The 19,090-nt window shown below is 47.5% G+C and overlaps 1 protein-coding gene across 6 annotated transcripts in view; it reads right to left on the reverse strand.

Annotated features, from left to right (window-relative positions):
- Positions 1 to 18,156, reverse strand: part of LOC128688487 (bestrophin-2-like) — a 237,144-nt gene extending 218,988 nt beyond the window's left edge. For 5 of the 6 annotated variants that reach the window (XM_070084535.1, XM_070084532.1, XM_070084534.1 and 2 more), the window contains exon 1: positions 17,194 to 18,156. In XM_070084535.1, coding sequence (XP_069940636.1) covers positions 17,194 to 17,372 — 179 coding nt within the window. In that variant the 5' untranslated portion in view covers positions 17,373 to 18,156. The remainder of the gene's footprint in view (positions 1 to 17,193) is intronic. The other variant, XM_070084536.1, reaches the window with a different exon arrangement.
- Positions 18,157 to 19,090: the final 934 nt, after the last annotated feature.

Here is a 19,090-nt window from a genome sequence, read left to right on the forward strand (position 1 = left end):
AGCTGTCTCGCTTACACCATCATTCTCATCACATTAATGCATGACTCTCTTCACTGTTTTTTCCGTGTTGTATATGTGTGATTTAGCACTAGCGGTGAAGCCCCTGTACACTCTCTTACCTTCTGCTGGCAACTACCTCCCTCAACTCCTCTGTGATTCGGTTATTTCATTTCACTCTCAAGTCTTCTGGTGGTTTGAGTGTGATGTAGTTCAGCTGGGCTTGTGAGGTCTCTGGGGAGACCTAACTTAACCAATTATATGGTCACACCTTGCCTTGGCAAACGTCTGTAGCCACGCCCACGTCTGAGGTCTTTCGTTCTTGACGGCGACAGACCTAGGCGTCAGGTCGTACACGTGGTTGTGGAGGGTGCTTGGACCACCATAAAAGCCCAAGGAAGAGCATGATCAAGAGATTCGTGCGGAGCTGCTGCTGGGGTGCAGAGCTCCTGAGCAGAGACTTCGAGCGGAGCTGCTGCTGGGGTGCAGGGCTCGGGAGAAGGCTGCTGAAGTCTCTGGAGGAGACTGTTGGAGACATTGGGCAGAGTACTGGCTTGGAGCAGTACTCGTGCTGTGTAGGTCTTGGGACCTGTGGCTTAGTTCCTGTAGTGAACTGTCCTCTGTGCTATATTGTAAGTTATATTCATTTTGGTCAAGTTGATTGTGTTCCCTGTCTCACTGCTTATGTGTACCACCCCATTTATCTAAACCACAATAATGTTCTCCTGTTCCCAAATATATTATTGTACAAGGACTTAATAATAAACTGTGTTTGAGTAGAATAGTAATATTCACTGTCCCAGTTATTTTCTCCATTTATTTATGTTTAGTTAAAGTAGTGAGAGGGTGAGTAGTGTAGTGTGGCGGGTAGAGTAATGAGAGGTGAAGGTGTAGTCACCAGTGACCTCACATTACCTACCTACCAACCTCACGACTCAAGAAATCGTAATGACACGATTGCAAACAAACCATACCCCCGGCCGGGATTGAACACTGCCGTCATGTTGACGGCAGTGAGGGGACTTGAGCTAGAGTTCGTCACGGCCACGCTAGCTGGAGATTCGTCTGTAAAAACTTGCATTTGTGGTCACAGAGGTGCCTGTGCTAACCTTCCTATGGTGTAGAAATATACCTAGTTGGATGAATCTTATTGTGGCTAGCTGGTCTAGTGGCTAACGCGACGGACTGGAGTTTTGAGACTCTATGACCGCGGGTTCAATCCCGGCCGGGGGTATGGTTTTTTCTACCAACCTCCGCTAATCATCTCTCCTACCACTTCGCCTGCCTGTTCCATGCCTACTAACTCCCTCCTCTTACCCCCATATTCCCCTAATAATTACCCCCATATTCCCCTAATAATTACCCCCCTACATGACATGAGGAGTAACTTCTCCATCTGCAGATACATCTTCCACTATGTATTTATTGCTGTCTTTAGATATATCCTCACCTGTTCTTCTTATCTCTTCATTTTCCTAGTTGCTTCTTACTTCTTCACCTTCCTTGATGCTTAATAAAGACAAGCGTCACTGTAGATACTCTGGGTAGGAACGCTGCCTGGGTGTAGTTACTCTGGGTAGGAACGCTGCCTGAGTGTAGTTACTCTGGGTAGGAATGCTGCCTGAGTGTAGTTACTCTGGGTAGGAATGCTGCCTGAGTGTAGTTACTCTGGGTAGGAACGCTGCCTGAGTGTAGTTACTCTGGGTAGGAACGCTGCCTGAGTGTAGTTACTCTGGGTAGGAACGCTGCCTGAGTGTAGTTACTCTGGGTAGGAACGCTGCCTGGGTGTAGTTACTCTGGGTAGGAACGCTGCCTGGGTGTAGTTACTCTGGGTAGGAACGCTGCCTGAGTGTAGTTACTCTGGGTAGGAATGCTGCCTGAGTGTAGTTACTCTGGGTAGGAACGCTGCCTGAGTGTAGTTACTCTGGGTAGGAACGCTGCCTGAGTGTAGTTACTCTGGGTAGGAACGCTGCCTGAGTGTAGTTACTCTGGGTAGGAACGCTGCCTGAGTGTAGTTACTCTGGGTAGGAACGCTGCCTGAGTGTAGTTACTCTGGGTAGGAACGCTGCCTGAGTGTAGTTACTCTGGGTAGGAACGCTGCCTGAGTGTAGTTACTCTGGGTAGGAACGCTGCCTGAGTGTAGTCACTCTGGGTAGGAACGCTGCCTGAGTGTAGTTACTCTGAGTAGGAACGCTGCCTGAGTGTAGTTACTCTGGGTAGGAACGCTGCCTGAGTGTAGTTACTCTGGGTAGGAACGCTGCCTGAGTGTAGTTACTCTGGGTAGGAACGCTGCCTGAGTGTAGTTACTCTGGGTAGGAACGCTGCCTGAGTGTAGTTACTCTGGGTAGGAACGCTGCCTGAGTGTAGTTACTCTGGGTAGGAACGCTGCCTGAGTGTAGTTACTCTGGGTAGGAACGCTGCCTGAGTGTAGTTACTCTGGGTAGGAACGCTGCCTGAGCGTAGTTACTCTGGGTAGGAACGCTGCCTGAGTGTAGTTACTCTGGGTAGGAACGCTGCCTGAGCGTAGTTACTCTGGGTAGGAACGCTGCCTGAGTGTAGTTACTCTGGGTAGGAACGCTGACTGAGTGTAGTTACTCTGGGTAGGAACTCTTCCTGAGTGTAGTTACTCTGGGTAGGAACGCTGCCTGGGTGTAGTTACTCTGGGTAGGAACGCTGCCTGAGTGTAGTTACTCTATGTAGGAACGCTGCCTGAGTGTAGTTACTCTGGGTAGGAACGCTGCCTGAGTGTAGTTACTCTGGGTAGGAACGCTGCCTGAGTGTAATTACTCTGGGTAGGAACGCTGCCTGAGTGTAGTTACTCTGGGTAGGAACGCTGCCTGAGCGTAGTTACTCTGGGTAGGAACGCTGCCTGAGTGTAGTTACTCTGGGTAGGAACGCTGCCTGAGTGTAGTTACTCTGGGTAGGAACGCTGCCTGAGTGTAGTTACTCTGGGTAGGAACGCTGCCTGAGTGTAGTCACTCTGGGTAGGAACGCTGCCTGAGTGTAGTTACTCTGGGTAGGAACGCTGCCTGAGTGTAGTTACTCTGGGTAGGAACGCTGCCTGAGTGTAGTTACTCTGGGTAGGAACGCTGCCTGAGTGTAGTTACTCTGGGTAGGAACGCTGCCTGAGTGTAGTTACTCTGGGTAGGAACGCTGCCTGAGTGTAGTTACTCTGGGTAGGAACGCTGCCTGAGTGTAGTTACTCTGGGTAGGAACGCTGCCTGAGTGTAGTTACTCTGGGTAGGAACGCTGCCTGAGTGTAGTCACTCTGGGTAGGAACGCTGCCTGAGTGTAGTTACTCTGGGTAGGAACGCTGCCTGAGTGTAGTTACTCTGGGTAGGAACGCTGCCTGAGTGTAGTTACTCTGGGTAGGAACGCTGCCTGAGTGTAGTTACTCTGGGTAGGAACGCTGCCTGAGTGTAGTTACTCTGGGTAGGAACGCTGCCTGAGTGTAGTTACTCTGGGTAGGAACGCTGCCTGAGTGTAGTTACTCTGGGTAGGAACGCTGCCTGAGTGTAGTTACTCTGGGTAGGAACGCTGCCTGAGCGTAGTTACTCTGGGTAGGAACGCTGCCTGAGTGTAGTTACTCTGGGTAGGAACGCTGCCTGAGTGTAGTTACTCTGGGTAGGAACGCTTCCTGAGTGTAGTTACTCTGGGTAGGAACGCTGCCTGGGTGTAGTTACTCTGGGTAGGAACGCTGCCTGAGTGTAGTTACTCTGGGTAGGAACGCTGCCTGAGTGTAGTTACTCTGGGTAGGAACGCTGCCTGAGTGTAGTTACTCTGGGTAGGAACGCTGCCTGAGTGTAGTTACTCTGGGTAGGAACGCTGCCTGAGTGTAGTTACTCTGGGTAGGAACGCTGCCTGAGCGTAGTTACTCTGGGTAGGAACGCTGCCTGAGTGTAGTTACTCTGGGTAGGAACGCTGCCTGAGTGTAGTTACTCTGGGTAGGAACGCTGCCTGAGTGTAGTTACTCTGGGTAGGAACGCTGCCTGAGTGTAGTTACTCTGGGTAGGAACGCTGCCTGAGTGTAGTTACTCTGGGTAATAAAGCTGCCTGGGTGTAGTTACTCTGGGTAGGAACGCTGCCTGGGTGTAGTTACTCTGGGTAGGAACGCTGCCTGGGTGTAGTTACTCTGGGTAGGAACGCTGCCTGGGTGTAGTTACTCTGGGTAGGAACGCTGCCTGGGTGTAGTTACTCTGGGTAGGAACGCTGCCTGGGTGTGGTTACTCTGGGTAAGAAAGCTTCTCCGGGGAGAGGTCTTTCATTCTCACTGTTTACATTACCTGTAATTAACACGTTTATTTCTCATTCAGGTTAGGAATATTTAATAAAAGTCGTGTTATGTTTATTTATGCTCTCTGTCCTTACATTTTCTTTATTATTTATTGGTTATGACTTATTTACAATGTCATTTTGTCAACAAATAAATACCACGACTATCACTGCCTTCTAACTACAAACTCGAGATTCACCTGGCCAGTCTCCAGTATAGTCAACCTGGTACACTACCAGGTAGTCCTCCTGTATACTCAACCTTGTACAATACCAGATGGTCCTTCAGTTTACTCATCCTTGTATAATACCAGGGAAACTCATCCCGTGTGGTGGAATATGAGAAGTAAACATGGTTTTGACTTCAGTCCCACTTCCCACTAACCTGAACCCACTCGGGAAAATCTGGACAGACGGCAGCATAAGTCATGCAGGTGTGTGAACCATGCAAGTGTGTGTGTGTGTGTGTGTGCGTGTGTGTACTCACCTAATTGTACTCACCTAATTGTGGTTGCAGGGGTCGAGACTCAGCTCCTGGCCCCGCCTCTTCACTGATCGCTACTGGATCCTCTCTCTCTCTGCTTCCTGAGCTTTGTCATACCTCTTCTTAAAACTATGTATGGTTCCTGCCTCCACTACTTCACTTGCTAGGCTATTCCACTTGCTGACAACTCTATGACTGAAGAAATACTTCCTAACGTCCCTGTGACTCGTCTGAGTCTTCAGCTTCCAGTTGTGACCCCTTGTCCCTGTGTCCCCTCTCTGGAACATTCTATCTCTGTCCACCTTGTCTATTCCCCGCAGTATGTTGTATGTCGTTATCATGTCTCCCCTGACCCTTCTGTCCTCCAGTGTCGTCAGTCCGATTTCCCTTAACCTTTACTCGTACGACATTCCCCTGAGCTCTGGGACTAGCCTTGTTGCAAACCTTTGTACTTTCTCTAACTTCTTGACGTGCTTGACCAGGTGTGGGTTCCAGACTGGTGCTGCATACTCCAGTATGGGCTTAACATACACAGTGTACAGTGTCTTGGACGATTCCTTATTAAGGTATCGGAACGCTATTCTCAGGTTTGCCAGGCGCCCGTATGCTGCAGCAGTTATTTGGTTGATGTGTGCCTCCGGTGATGTGCTCGGTGTTATGGTCACCCCAAGGTCTTTCTCCCTGAGTGAGGTCTGTAGTCTTTGTCCACCTAGCCTATACTCTGTCTGAGGTCTTCTTTGCCCCTTCCCAATCTTCATGACTTTGCATTTGGCTGGATTGAATTCGAGAAGCCAGTTACTGGACCACATGTCCAGCCTGTCCAGGTCTCTTTGCAGTCCTGCCTCATCCTCGTCCGATTTAATTCTTCTCATCAACTTCACATCATCTGCGAACAGGGACACTTCAGAGTCTATTCCTTCCATCATGTCGTTCACATATATCAAAAATAGCACTGGTCCTAGAACTGACCCCTGTGGGACCCCGCTCGTAACAGGCGCCCATTCTAATACCTCTTCACGTACCATGACTCGTTGCTGCCTCCCTGTCAGGTATTCCCTGATCCATTGCAGTGCCCTCCCTTTTACATGCGCCTGATCCTCCAGCTTCTGCACTAATCTCTTGTGGGGAACTGTGTCAAAGGCCTTCCTGCAGTCTAGGAAAACGCAATCTACCCACCCCTCTCTCTCGTGTCTTACTTCTGTTACCTTGTCATAAAACTCCAGGAGGTTTGTGATACAAGATTTGCCTTCCATGAACCCATGCTGGTTTTCATTTATAATCTTGTTCCTTTCCAGGTATTCGACCACTCTCCTCCTGATAATCTTCTCCATGACTTTGCACACAATACATGTCAGAGACACAGGTCTGTAGTTTAGTGCCTCGTTTCTGTTTCCTTTCTTAAATATGGGGACTACATTAGCTGTCTTCCATTTCTCAGGTAGTTGCCCAGTTTCAAGGGATGTGTTGAAGATTGTGGTTAGAGGCACGCACAGCATCTCTTCTCTTTCTCTAAGGACCCATGGGGAGATGTCCGGTCCCATCGCCTTTGAGGTGTGTGTGTGTGTGTTTGAACCATGCAGGTGTGTATGTGTATGTGAACCATGCAGGTATGTGTGTGTGTGTGTGAACCATGCAGGTGTGTGTGTGTGTGTGTGAACCATGCAGGTGTGTGTGTGTGTGTGTGAATCATGCAGGTGTGTGTGTGTGTGTGTGAACCATGCAGGTGTGTGTATGTGTGAACCATGCAGGTGTGTGTGTGTGAACCACGCAGGTGTGTGTGTGTGTGTGAACTATGCAGGTGTGTGCATGTGTGAACCATGCAGGTGTGTGTGTGTGAACCATGCAGGTGTGTGTGTGAACCATGCAGGTATGTATGTGTGAACCATGCAGGTGTGTGTGTGTGAACCATGCAGGTGTGTGTGAACCATGCAGGTGTGTGTATGTGTGAACCATGCAGGTGTGTGTATATGTGTGAACCATGCAGGTGTGTATGTGTGAACCATGCAGGTGTGTGTATATGTGTGAACCATGCAGGTGTGTATGTGTGAACCATGCAGGTGTGTGAATCATACAGGTGTGTGTGAACCATGCAGGTGTGTGAATCATGCAGGTGTGTGTGAATCATGCAGGTGTGTGAATCATGCACGTGTGAATCATGCGGGTGTGTGTGAGTCATGCAGATGTGTATGAATCATGCAGGTGTGTGAATCATGCACGTGTGAATCATGCAGGAGGTGTGTGAACCATGCAGGTGTGTGAACTATGCAGGTGTGTGAACCATGCAGGTGTATGAACCATGCAGGCGTGCGAACCATGCAGATGTATCATGCACCTCTACCACACTACCACCACCCCCACCACACCACCACCCCCCACCACACCACCACCCCCACACAGTACCACCGCTCCTACCACACCACCATCATCACCACCACCCCAGCACACTACCATCACCATCCCACCACACCCCACCACCACCAACCCACCACACCACCATCCCCACCACACCCCCCCCCCCCGCCCCCCCTTCATCAAGTATACAGCTCGTTCAGTCTGCCTATTAATCACCAGTTAACCCAAGGCCGCACTAATTGGCCAAGAATATTTACATGTTTCACGAATTCTCCCCAAGAAATGCGATATCTCCCATGTAACGCCTCGCTGGTACACTGTTACATCCTTTACTTTCTCTCTCTTCCTCTCTCACATTTTCTCCACGGGGCAAGTAAATATATCTCACAAGTGTGAAACGAATCACCAGAAACGACACTTGCTTCGTCTGTTTAGTGTCCACACGAGATCGTCTTGGTCGTTCACTAGTGACTAGGTAGCGACCAGGATGGTACACTAGTGACTAGGCAGCGACCAGGATGGTACACTAGTGACTAGGCAGCGACCAGGGGTACACTAGCGACTAGGCAGCGACCAGGATGGTACACTAGTGACTAGGCAGCGACCAGGATGGTACACTAGTGACTAGGCAGCGACCAGGATGGTACACTAGCGACTAGGCAGCGACCAGGATGGTACACTAGTGACTAGGCAGCGACCAGGATGGTACACTAGTGACTAGGCAGCGACCAGGATGGTACACTAGTGACTAGGCAGCGACCAGGATGGTACACTAGTGACTAGGCAGCGACCAGGGGTACACTAGCGACTAGGCAGCGACCAGGATGGTACACCAGTGACTAAGCAGCGACCAGGATGGTACACTAGTAACTAGATAAATGGTTCAGAGAACCGACATGTTGATAAATTAGACACATGTGCAACTCTTGGGTATCTTTATTGAGGAAACGTTTCGCCACACAGTGGCTTCATCAGTCCATACAAAGGAGAATCTTGAAGAACAGGAGGAGAATGAGGTAATCAGTCCCTCAACCTTGAGTCGATGTGGTCAGTCCATCAATCTTGAATAGAATACGGCATACGTGCGGAGAAGGAGCTTATAAACCGTTGGTAGGAGAGGTGCAGCAGTCATAGGTGGTGTCACATTTGTTCAATGTTGAAGTAGGTCGTGCCCAAGAATTAGGCAAGCGAAGAATTCCCAAGTATTAAGATCCCAAGAAGTTGCAGTGTCTGACCACATCGACTCAAGGTTGAGGGACTGATTACCTCATTCTCCTCCTGTTCTTCAAGATTCTCAGTTAATAAGAACCATTACACATTATTGTCTCCTCATAAGGGTACTCAATTCTGAAAGACACAGGAACAAGAGCAGCAGTGCTCAGCAGCTGGGAATTCCCAGCACTTGATTCCCAGCGTTCCTAGCACAAGTGGATTCCCAGCGCACGTGAAGTCTCTGCACAAGTGGTCGCCTCTTAAATAATATTTATATTGTCTCATAAATGGGTGTAAAGAGGAGCCATAAGAAGCAGCGTCTTCAGGAGGTGAGGAGAGACCCGCTCATGAAGCTTGTGATGGATGATGCGGATAAACCGTGAACGAGACAGCAAAAAAATGAAGCCTGGACCATCAGGAAGGTAAGATGGAGGAGGAGGAGAGGGAGAAGATGAAGGAGAAAGAGAGAGGAGAAAGAGATAGAGTATAGCTATGAGATGCAGTGAGAGAGGATGTATCTAAACTGCAGTACTATATATATATATATATATATATATATATATATATATATATATATATATATATATATATATATATATATATATATATATATATATATATATATATATATATATAAATATATATATATATATATATATATATATATATATATATATATATATATATACATATATATTCAAAAATCAATAAAATATTTTTTTTTCGTTCACTCTAGCGTTGTGAGACTTGTGGTTAAAATATCTTAAAAATTATTTAAAAAATCGAAAATGTGTATAAATAATGCAAAAAAAAATTAGTGCAAGTCATGGAAACAATGCGAAAAATTAATGTTAATTTTAATAATAATATAAAAAATATTAGCGAGCATAAAAAAACCCCGCAAAAATCCAAGTTAATGGTAAAAAAAGTGTGGAAAAAATCCATGTAAACCGAAAGTGAATATAAATCATAAAAAAAAATTAAAAAAATTAAAAAATAATAAAAATTATTGTAAATCAAAATACTCTTACGAAATTTTATTTAAATCGTGAAAATCCTATGAAAAAATAAACATTGTTTATTACGGTGATGATCTCCTTGAGAGACATGTTAGGTGGTATGTGGACACCAGCACCTCATGTTAGGTGGTATGTGGACACCAGCACCTCATGTTAGGTGGTGTGTGGACACCAGCACCTCATGTTAGGTGGTGTGTGGACACCAGCACCTCATGTTAGGTGGTATGTGGACACCAGCACCTCATGTTAGGTGGTATGTGGAAACCAGCACCTCATGTTAGGTGGTGTGTGGACACCAGCACCTCATGTTAGGTGGTATGTGGACACCAGCACCTCATGTTAGGTGGTGTGTGGACACCAGCACCTCATGTTAGGTGGTATGTGGACACCAGCACCTCATGTTAGGTGGTATGTGGACACCAGCACCTCATGTTAGGTGGTATGTGGACACCAGCACCTCATGTTAGGTGGTATGTGGACACCAGCACCTCATGTTAGGTGGTATGTGGACACCAGCACCTCATGTTAGGTGGTATGTGGACACCAGCACCTCATGTTAGGTGGTATGTGGACACCAGCACCTCATGTTAGGTGGTATGTGGACACCAGCACCTCATGTTAGGCGGTATGTGGACACCAGCACCTCATGTTAGGTGATATGTGGACACCAGCACCTCATGTTAAGTGGTATGTGGACACCAGCACCTCATGTTAGGTGGTATGTGGACACCAGCACCTCATGTTAAATGGTATGTGGACACCAGCACCTCATGTTAAGTGGTATGTGGACACCAGCACCTCATGTTAGGTGGTATGTGGACACCAGCACCTCATGTTAGGTGGTATGTGGACACCAGCACCTCATGTTAGGTGGTATGTGGACACCAGCACCTCATGTTAGGTGGTATGTGGACACCAGCACCTCATGTTAGGTGGTATGTGGACACCAGCACCTCATGTTAGGTGATATGTGGACACCAGCACCTCATGTTAGGTGGTATGTGGACACCAGCACCTCATGTTAGGTGGTATGTGGACACCAGCACCTCATGTTAGGTGGCATGTGGACACCAGCACCTCATGTTAAGTGGTATGTGGACACCAGCACCTCATGTTAGGTGGTATGTGGACACCAGCACCTCATGTTAAGTGGTATATGGACACCAGCACCTCATGTTAGGTGGTATGTGGACACCAGCACCTCATGTTAGGTGGTATGTGGACACCAGCACCTCATGTTAGGTGGTATGTGGACACCAGCACCTCATGTTAGGTGGTATGTGGACACCAGCACCTCATGTTAAGTGGTATGTGGACACCAGCACCTCATGTTAAGTGGTATGTGGACACCAGCACCTCATGTTAAGTGGTATGTGGACACCAGCACCTCATGTCAAGCGGTATGTGGACACCAGCACCTCATGTTAAGTGGTATGTGGACACCAGCACCTCATGTTAAGTGGTATGTGGACACCAGCACCTCATGTTAAGTGGTATGTGGACACCAGCACCTCATGTCAAGCGGTATGTGGACACCAGCACCTCATGTTAAGTGGTATGTGGACACCAGCACCTCATGTTAAGTGGTATGTGGACACCAGCACCTCATGTTAAGTGGTATGTGGACACCAGCACCTCATGTCAAGCGGTATGTGGACACCAACGCCTCATGTCAAGCGGTATGTGGACACCAGCACCTCATGTCAAGCGGGAAGCAGATACCAGCACCTCATGTCAAGCGGGAAGCGGACACAAGCACCTCATGTCAAGTGGTATGTGGACACCAGCACCTCATGTCAAGCGGGAAGCAGACACCAGCACCTCATGTCAAGCGGGAAGCGGACACCAGCACCTTATGTCAAGTGGTATGTGGACACCAGCACCTCATGTCATGCGGGAAACGGACACCAGCACCTCATGTCAAGCAGGAAACAGACACCAGCACCTCATGTCAAGCGGGAAACAAGACACCAGCACCTCATGTCAAGTGGAGGCTGGCACCAGCACCTCATGTCAAGCAGGAAATAGACACCAGCACCTCATGTCAAGCGGTATGTGGACACCAGCACCTCATGTCAAGCGGTATGTGGACACCAGCACCTCATGTCAAGCGGTATGTGGACACCAGCACCTCATGTCAAGTGTTATGTGGACACCAGCACCTCATGTCAAGTGGTATGTGGACACTAGCACCTCATGTTAAGCGGTATGTGAACACCAGCACCTCATGTTAAGCGGTATGTGGACACCAGCACCTCATTTTAAGTGGTATGTGGACACCAGCACCTCATGTTAAGTGGTATGTGGACACCAGCACCTCATGTCAAGCGGTATGTGGACACCAGCACCTCATGTCAAGCGGTATGTGGACACCAGCACCTCATGTCAAGCGGTATGTGGACACCAGCACCTCATGTCAAGCGGTATGTGGACACCAGCACCTCATGTCAGGCGGTATGTGAACACCAGCACCTCATGTCAAGTGGTATGTGAACGCCAGCACCTCATGTTAAGTGGTATGTGGACACCAGCACCTCATGTCAAGCGGTATGTGGACACCAGCACCTCATGTCAAGCGGTATGTGGACACCAGCACCTCATGTCAAGCGGTATGTGGACACCAACGCCTCATGTCAAGCGGTATGTGGACACCAGCACCTCATGTCAAGCGGTATGTGGACACCAGCACCTCATGTCAAGCGTTATGTGAACACCAGCACCTCATGTCAAGTGTTATGTGGACACCAGCACCTCATGTCAAGTGGTATGTGGACACAAGCACCTCATGTCAAGCGGTATGTGGACACCAGCACCTCATGTCAAGCGTTATGTGAACACCAGCACCTCATGTCTAGTGTTATGTGGACACCAGCACCTCATGTCAAGTGGTATGTGGACGCCAGCACCTCATGTTAAGTGGTATGTGGACACCAGCACCTCATGTCAAGCGGTATGTGGACACCAGCACCTCATGTCAAGCGGTATGTGGACACCAGCACCTCATGTCAAGCGGTATGTGGACACCAACGCCTCATGTCAAGCGGTATGTGGACACCAGCACCTCATGTCAAGCGGTATGTAGGCACCAGCACCTCATGTCAAGCGGTATGTGGACACCAGCACCTCATGTTAAGTGGTGTGTGGACACCAGCACCTCATGTCAAGCGGGAAGCAGATACCAGCACCTCATGTCAAGCGGGAAGCGGACACCAGCACCTCATGTCAAGTGGTGTGTGGACACCAGCACCTCATGTCAAGCGGTATGTGGACACCAGCACCTCATGTCAAGCGGGAAGCAGACACCAGCACCTCATGTCAAGCGGGAAGCGGACACCAGCACCTTATGTCAAGTGGTATGAGGACACCAGCACCTCATGTCAAGCGGGAAGCGGACACCAGCACCTCATGTCAAGCGGTATGTGGACACCAGCGCCTCATGTCAAGCGGTATGTGGACACCAGCACCTCATGTCAAGCGGTATGTGGACACCAGCACCTCATGTTAAGTGGTATGTGGACACCAGCACCTCATGTCAAGCGGTATGTGGACACCAGCACCTCATGTCAAGCGGTATGTGGACACCAGCACCTCATGTAAAGTGGTATGTGAACACCAGCACCTCATGTTAAGTGGTATGTGGACACCAGCACCTCATGTCAAGCGGTGTGTGGACACCAGCGCCTCATGTCAAGCGGTATGTGGACACCAGCACCTCATGTCAAGCGGTATGTGGGCACCAGCACCTCATGTCAAGCGGTATGTGGACACCAGCACCTCATGTTAAGTGGTATGTGGACACAGCACCTCATGTCAAGCGGTATGTGGACACCAGCACCTCATGTTAAGTGGTATGTGGACACCAGCACCTTATGTCAAGAGGGAAGCAGATACCAGCACCTCATGTCAAGAGGGAAGCAGATACCAGCACCTCATGTCAAGCGGGAAGCAGACACCAGCACCTCATGTCAAGCGGGAAACAGACACCAGCACCTCATGTCAAGCGGGAAACAGACACCAGCACCTCATGTCAAGCGGGAAACAGACACCAGCACCTCATGTCAAGCGGGAAACAGACACCAGCACCTCATGTCAAGCGGGAAGCAGACACCAGCACCTCATGTCAAGCGGGAAACAGACACCAGCACCTCATGTCAAGCGGGAAGCAGACACCAGCACCTCATGTCAAGCGGGAAACAGACACCAGCACCTCATGTCAAGCGGGAAACAGACACCAGCACTGCACGAGACAAAAACTACATTCTCATCAACTACAGTAAGAGTTTCTCCAACACCAAATCACACTGATATTTAAAAAATAGTACCGTGCGGTTCCCAGCCACGATGGAGGACGAACGAAGGAATACATGGAAGTTCCAGAGGTCTGTTCACATCACACGAACAAAGATAAACGCTTTAGAACTGTGTGTTATGGGGGAGGAGGGTACTGGTCATGGGAAGTTATATTAGCCAAGAACAAGTGTCACTGCCAATAATTGTATATCATTACCCAAAAAAAAAAAAAAAATGTTTTTACCAAAGATTAAATATCACTTGTATAATTCCATGGACGTCTGAGACACTGTTGAGGTTATCTGGGATACTGTTATTGCAGATAATGAGGACATGTAGTGGCGACTTACTTAAGACTGAGGCTTTCCATATGTCTGCAAGAACAGGAATCCTTATAGAGTGACCAACAGCGACAACGCATGTGTACGACACCTCAACACCCACTAACACATCATGGAGTGGGACACAGCCAGGCTGCCATTTCAAGAAAACAGTAAGATTAAACGTATGTGATTGGACTTAATCACACTCAAACTAATGCCATAAACAAAACTGATATGCTGACACTGTTGACATCCATGGCAATCCTCACCGTGGAACAGAGTTGACCTAGCGTGGGCCAATAGGCCTCTTACAGTACTCAACAGATACTCAGAGGTTAACACCTGACCACCAGCTTTAGATGCCTTGTGTAAGTTGCATATTTATTCCCACCGTGCTATGTATTTTGTATGTGGGCGACAGGATGTACCAGTCAAGACTTCACTTTATCGATAAATGAGACACTTGTGCAACATTTGAGTACCTTTATGGAAACGTTTCGCCACACAGTGGCGTCTTTAGTCAAATGCAGAAAAAGGTGGAAAATGAGGAGGAGTTTGAAGGAATCAGTCCATCATTACCTCAAACTCCTCTTCATCTTCCACCTTTTTCTGCATTTGACTGAAGAAACCACTGTGTGGAGAAAAGTTCCCAGAATAAAGATTCGCAAATATCTGCACAAGTGTCTCATTTATCAACTTTTTGGTTATGTAAATCAATTCATCACTTTATCGTCTGTGTACTAGTTGTTAACGCTACTCCTTTATTAAGTAAATAATTTACCATTGTTTAGGGCGACTCAGCCTTTGTTGAGGTCGACGAAGACGATGTCTCGTTGAAGACATTCAAGACAATGTCTTTGCTGGAGATGCATTAAACGTTGTGTTGCCGTGTTTGTTGTGGCGTCTATAGTAAGAGTGAGCCCAATACCTCGGTCCAGTTTCTACCTGTCAAACTCTTGTCATGAATGAAGAGTCATGAGAGTGAGAGATCATGACAAAAACATTCCTGCTCCCTCTTCGCATACCTCTTTCTCGTGTTCCTTTCTCACATACCTTTCCCTCATGCCTCTCCTTACCTTCCTCCCTGCACCTCCTCATGCTTCCTCGTCATACCTTCGTCTCTATCTCTCCCTTATATCTCTCCCTCTTACCTTCCTCCCAGTATCTCCTCATACCCCTTCCTCTCACCTTCCCACCAACTACCCTGGATGTACACATGGATGTCTCCCCCATTGTTTGTTATAATGGTGATATGTACATTTAGAGTGGGTTTCCACGTGCGTATATAATGTGTACACGTTAAACACATACACGCTAAACTAGAATTTGAAGACATGGCTAGTAAAGGGGGAATAATAATGCGTTGCGCATCGCGTCCTTTCAAACTTTTTAAGCCTTGGAAGCTTGTCGTTAAAATTAAATTACTGGAGCCTTATTAAAAAAAACATTATTAACCCTCTCAACAGCATGGAACCATAGCATTACAAAACGCCTTTATCAAAATAGTCATTATAATTTTATAATAAATTCATAATTGAGCAAAGAAAATATTACGATAATTGGCATCATAATTAACATTTTAACGAGGCTCTTATAGCTTAACTAACAAAAATTATCTTAAAAAACTCATAACAGCTGTTAAATTGCGAGGAATGAAAGACAAAACACATTATAAATGCATGTGATAACATGACACAGCAAATCTACAAACACAGACCTCTTAACCTGACACACCAGAGACAGTAGTGATGCTGGTCACCAGCGATGTGTTTACCAGAGTCACTCCTGCGTCTCACTGTGACTGCGTGCAAGCAACACAGATCTTGACCAAGTTGCTAGTGCTCTCTAGGCAGCTCAGAATCTTGGATATTTCATCATTCACATTAAAATATTGCAAAATAAAATCTAAAAGATTTCTTATTACGTTTTCATTCGTCCTTTCATAAAAAAAGATAAAATCGTCTTGTCACTCTCTTCCAGTATCTCATGAACAAATTCACAGAAAGACAGTAAGTATTCAAGGAACCATAGAATCCACGAAACTCAGTCAAAACCCTTGTTGCGGAAGACTGGTAAGGAAGTGTTGTCAGTAGGTTAAGCCTACTGAGTAGCTGCAGCTTATCCTCTAAATCAGGCTAAATTATGTGTGAGTGTTGTTGGTCTCTTGTTCTTAATGTGAAGGAGGATGTTCATGTTGTGTATGAATGCTAGTGGCTTATTGTTCTTAATGTGAAGGAGGATGTTCATGTTGTGTATGAATGCTAGTGGCTTATTGTTCTTAATGTGAAGGAGGATGTTCATGCTGTGTATGAATGCTAGTGGCTCCTTGTTCTTAATGTGAAGGATGATGTTCATGTTGTGTATGAATGCTAGTGGCTTCTTGTTCTTAATGTGAAGGATGATGTTCATGTTGTGTATGAATGCTAGTGGCTCCTTGTTCTTAATGTGAAGGATGATGTTCATGTTGTGTATGAATGCTGGTGGCTCCTTGTTCTTAATGTGAAGGATGATGTTCATGTTGTGTATGAATGCTAGTGGCTTCTTGTTCTTAATGTGAAGGATGATGTTCATGTTGTGTATGAATGCTAGTGGCTTCTTGTTCTTAATGTGAAGGAGAATGTTCATGTTGTGTATGAATGCTAGTGGCTCCTTGTTCTTAATGTGAAGGATGATGTTCATGTTGTGTATGAATGCTAGTGGCTTCTTGTTCTTAATGTGAGGGATGATGTTCATGTTGTGTATGAATGCTAGTGGCTCCTTGTTCTTAATGTGAAGGATGATGTTCATGTTGTGTATGAATGCTAGTGGCTCCTTGTTCTTAATGTGAAGGATGATGTTCATGTTGTGTATGAATGCTAGTGGCTCCTTGTTCTTAATGTGAAGGATGATGTTCATGTTGTGTATGAATGCTGGCGGTTCCTTGTTCTTAGCGTGGAGGTTGAGATTACAGCTGTGTAGGGTAGATACAGAGGATGAGAGGCAGCGGGACAACTGTTTACCGTCATCTCTAAACTGCGCCACACAGGGACAAGGAGTAGATAGGCCCCTGCCCAAGTGAGGGATTCCATGCGTGCTTGTGGTTTGTGCGGTTACATGAACTTAGATTAAGGGTATTGTCATTTATTTGGTTTTAGAAGAGGGGTATCACCATTCATTTGATCTTCGAAGAAGGGCAGTATCACAAGTTATAAAGGATGTAACACAACACAGTGTCAGTTCATATACAGCACCTCTGGGACTTTACCTCTTCTGCGGCTCTGTGAAGACGAATCTGTAGATGCAGCTCATGCAAGCGTATCCCAGGCAGAAGAGGAAGAGCTCTCGGTATATGAGTTTATACAAGGAACCCTTCCACTTGAAGAGGAGGCGGGTAAAGCCGCCCGAAGTGGAGGAGGCCACGTCATACTGGTAGGAGACTGTCATGGCTCCTGCAGGAGACGCAGACGGCGGAAGACCACCTCCCCAGCAGCGTCACGCCACGCACTGTGGGGCCTAATGAAGCTCCCTGTGTGGCAGGTGTTATTTTCAACACACACTGGTCACTGTGCTACCCGCACGCTGTGGTAAACTGCTCGTATCCCCTACAGTTGAACACCTCTTGCACAAACATACACCTGCCCTTAACACCCGGCATCCTACACTAGTATCGTCCCCCCGCCCCTAGCCCTCAACCACTGCCTGATATCACAGGTAACACCATCAAAATCACTGAAATACGCAAATAATAAGTTTCCTGGTTCTGGCCAACACAATTAGATCTCTTAGAGTTCGATGGTCGGGTGACTAGGATGAAGAGCGCCGTCGGTGACTGCCGTGAGGTCGAGCTGGGCACGGCGGGCAGTCTCTCCCCCCCAGAGTGAGGTGGCCTAGGGGAAGGGGGGGAGGGGTGTGACCCACACTTTGGCAGTCCGAGGCAAGTCTTCCGCACCTGCCCGTGATGTTTACCCAGTTATTAATCTTCAGCAAGGTGTGGATGTGATAATAGCGGATGACGATGTTGCGCGTTGGGCGGCAACGACTACCACCAGGTCCCCGTCTGGTCCCGGGCGTCGGGTGGCATATGGGCGGCCATAGGGGCCAGATGAGTGACGTCAGGATATAGGGACGGTGATCCCTGGTGGGGCGTACGTCGGCCTGGTGATGTGGTTGGGCTGGGCGGTGCACACTGGCTGGTGCTCGTGGTGCACCAAGCACTGCTGCCGGGCCCTGCTCATGTATAATTTTAGCGTGGCAGCCTGGCTGGCCCGTGTGGCCCCTGGCCCATGTTTAGCTCCTGCCACACCTCGCTAACAATACCGAACCTAACGCGATACTTTTAGTAAACACGTTTCACAAAACTCTTGGAGAGTATCGGTAAGTGCGAGACAAAGAGGACGCCTCAAATTCATGGCGTCGGCTCTCAGTTGAAGACCACAAACTAGGACTGGTATCCTTACTGACCCGTCGCTCTGGACTTCCATCATCACGCATCTTCTCGGACATGTAAAATGACAGGTGTCATCTGTCAAATCATGGCCTCCATCTCTCTCTCGTCATCATGCATGACACACGATTGTCAGCTAAGTTAGTGTGTCATCTTTGCCGTTGGCTGATTACCATCTGATAATTCATGTCAGGCTGTTGATCCCAGTGGGTCAAAAACTATAAACAAACAACCACACCTAAGACTTCATATTCAGAATATTCAAGAACACAAGTTGGATTGTTTTCTAAGGTAGGTTAGGTTAGGTAAGGTAAGGTTTGCCAGGAAAAAGAACAAGTCTTTCGTGATGCTGGTCTTATGATGACCATAAGCTGGAGCTTTTGGTCATCTGACCGAGGCCTTCCACTGGTTTATCATAACAGAGACAAGCCTCGGTGGCGACACACCACAAAAGTTCCATTCTTGCACATCTCCCTCACACTGACTCTAGACTACACTCACCATGTTATTATTAGGGTAAGCGATAAATTCGAAGGGGTCATACAGCTTATGGGGGACGAGAGGCAGGGAAGGGAAGAACAGAAATACTTTCCCTGAGGGTTACCGTCTCATTACAGTTGGAGAATATAGCGTCCCAAGAGTGATCCAAGAAGCAGTTAATTAAGAGATAATTCTCTCAGTCTGGTTGGAAACTGCTGTTTCACAGAGATTCGACATT

Source organism: Cherax quadricarinatus, chromosome 13 (genome assembly GCF_038502225.1).
Source record: "Cherax quadricarinatus isolate ZL_2023a chromosome 13, ASM3850222v1, whole genome shotgun sequence".
NCBI classification, from domain to species: Eukaryota; Metazoa; Arthropoda; class Malacostraca; order Decapoda; family Parastacidae; genus Cherax; species Cherax quadricarinatus.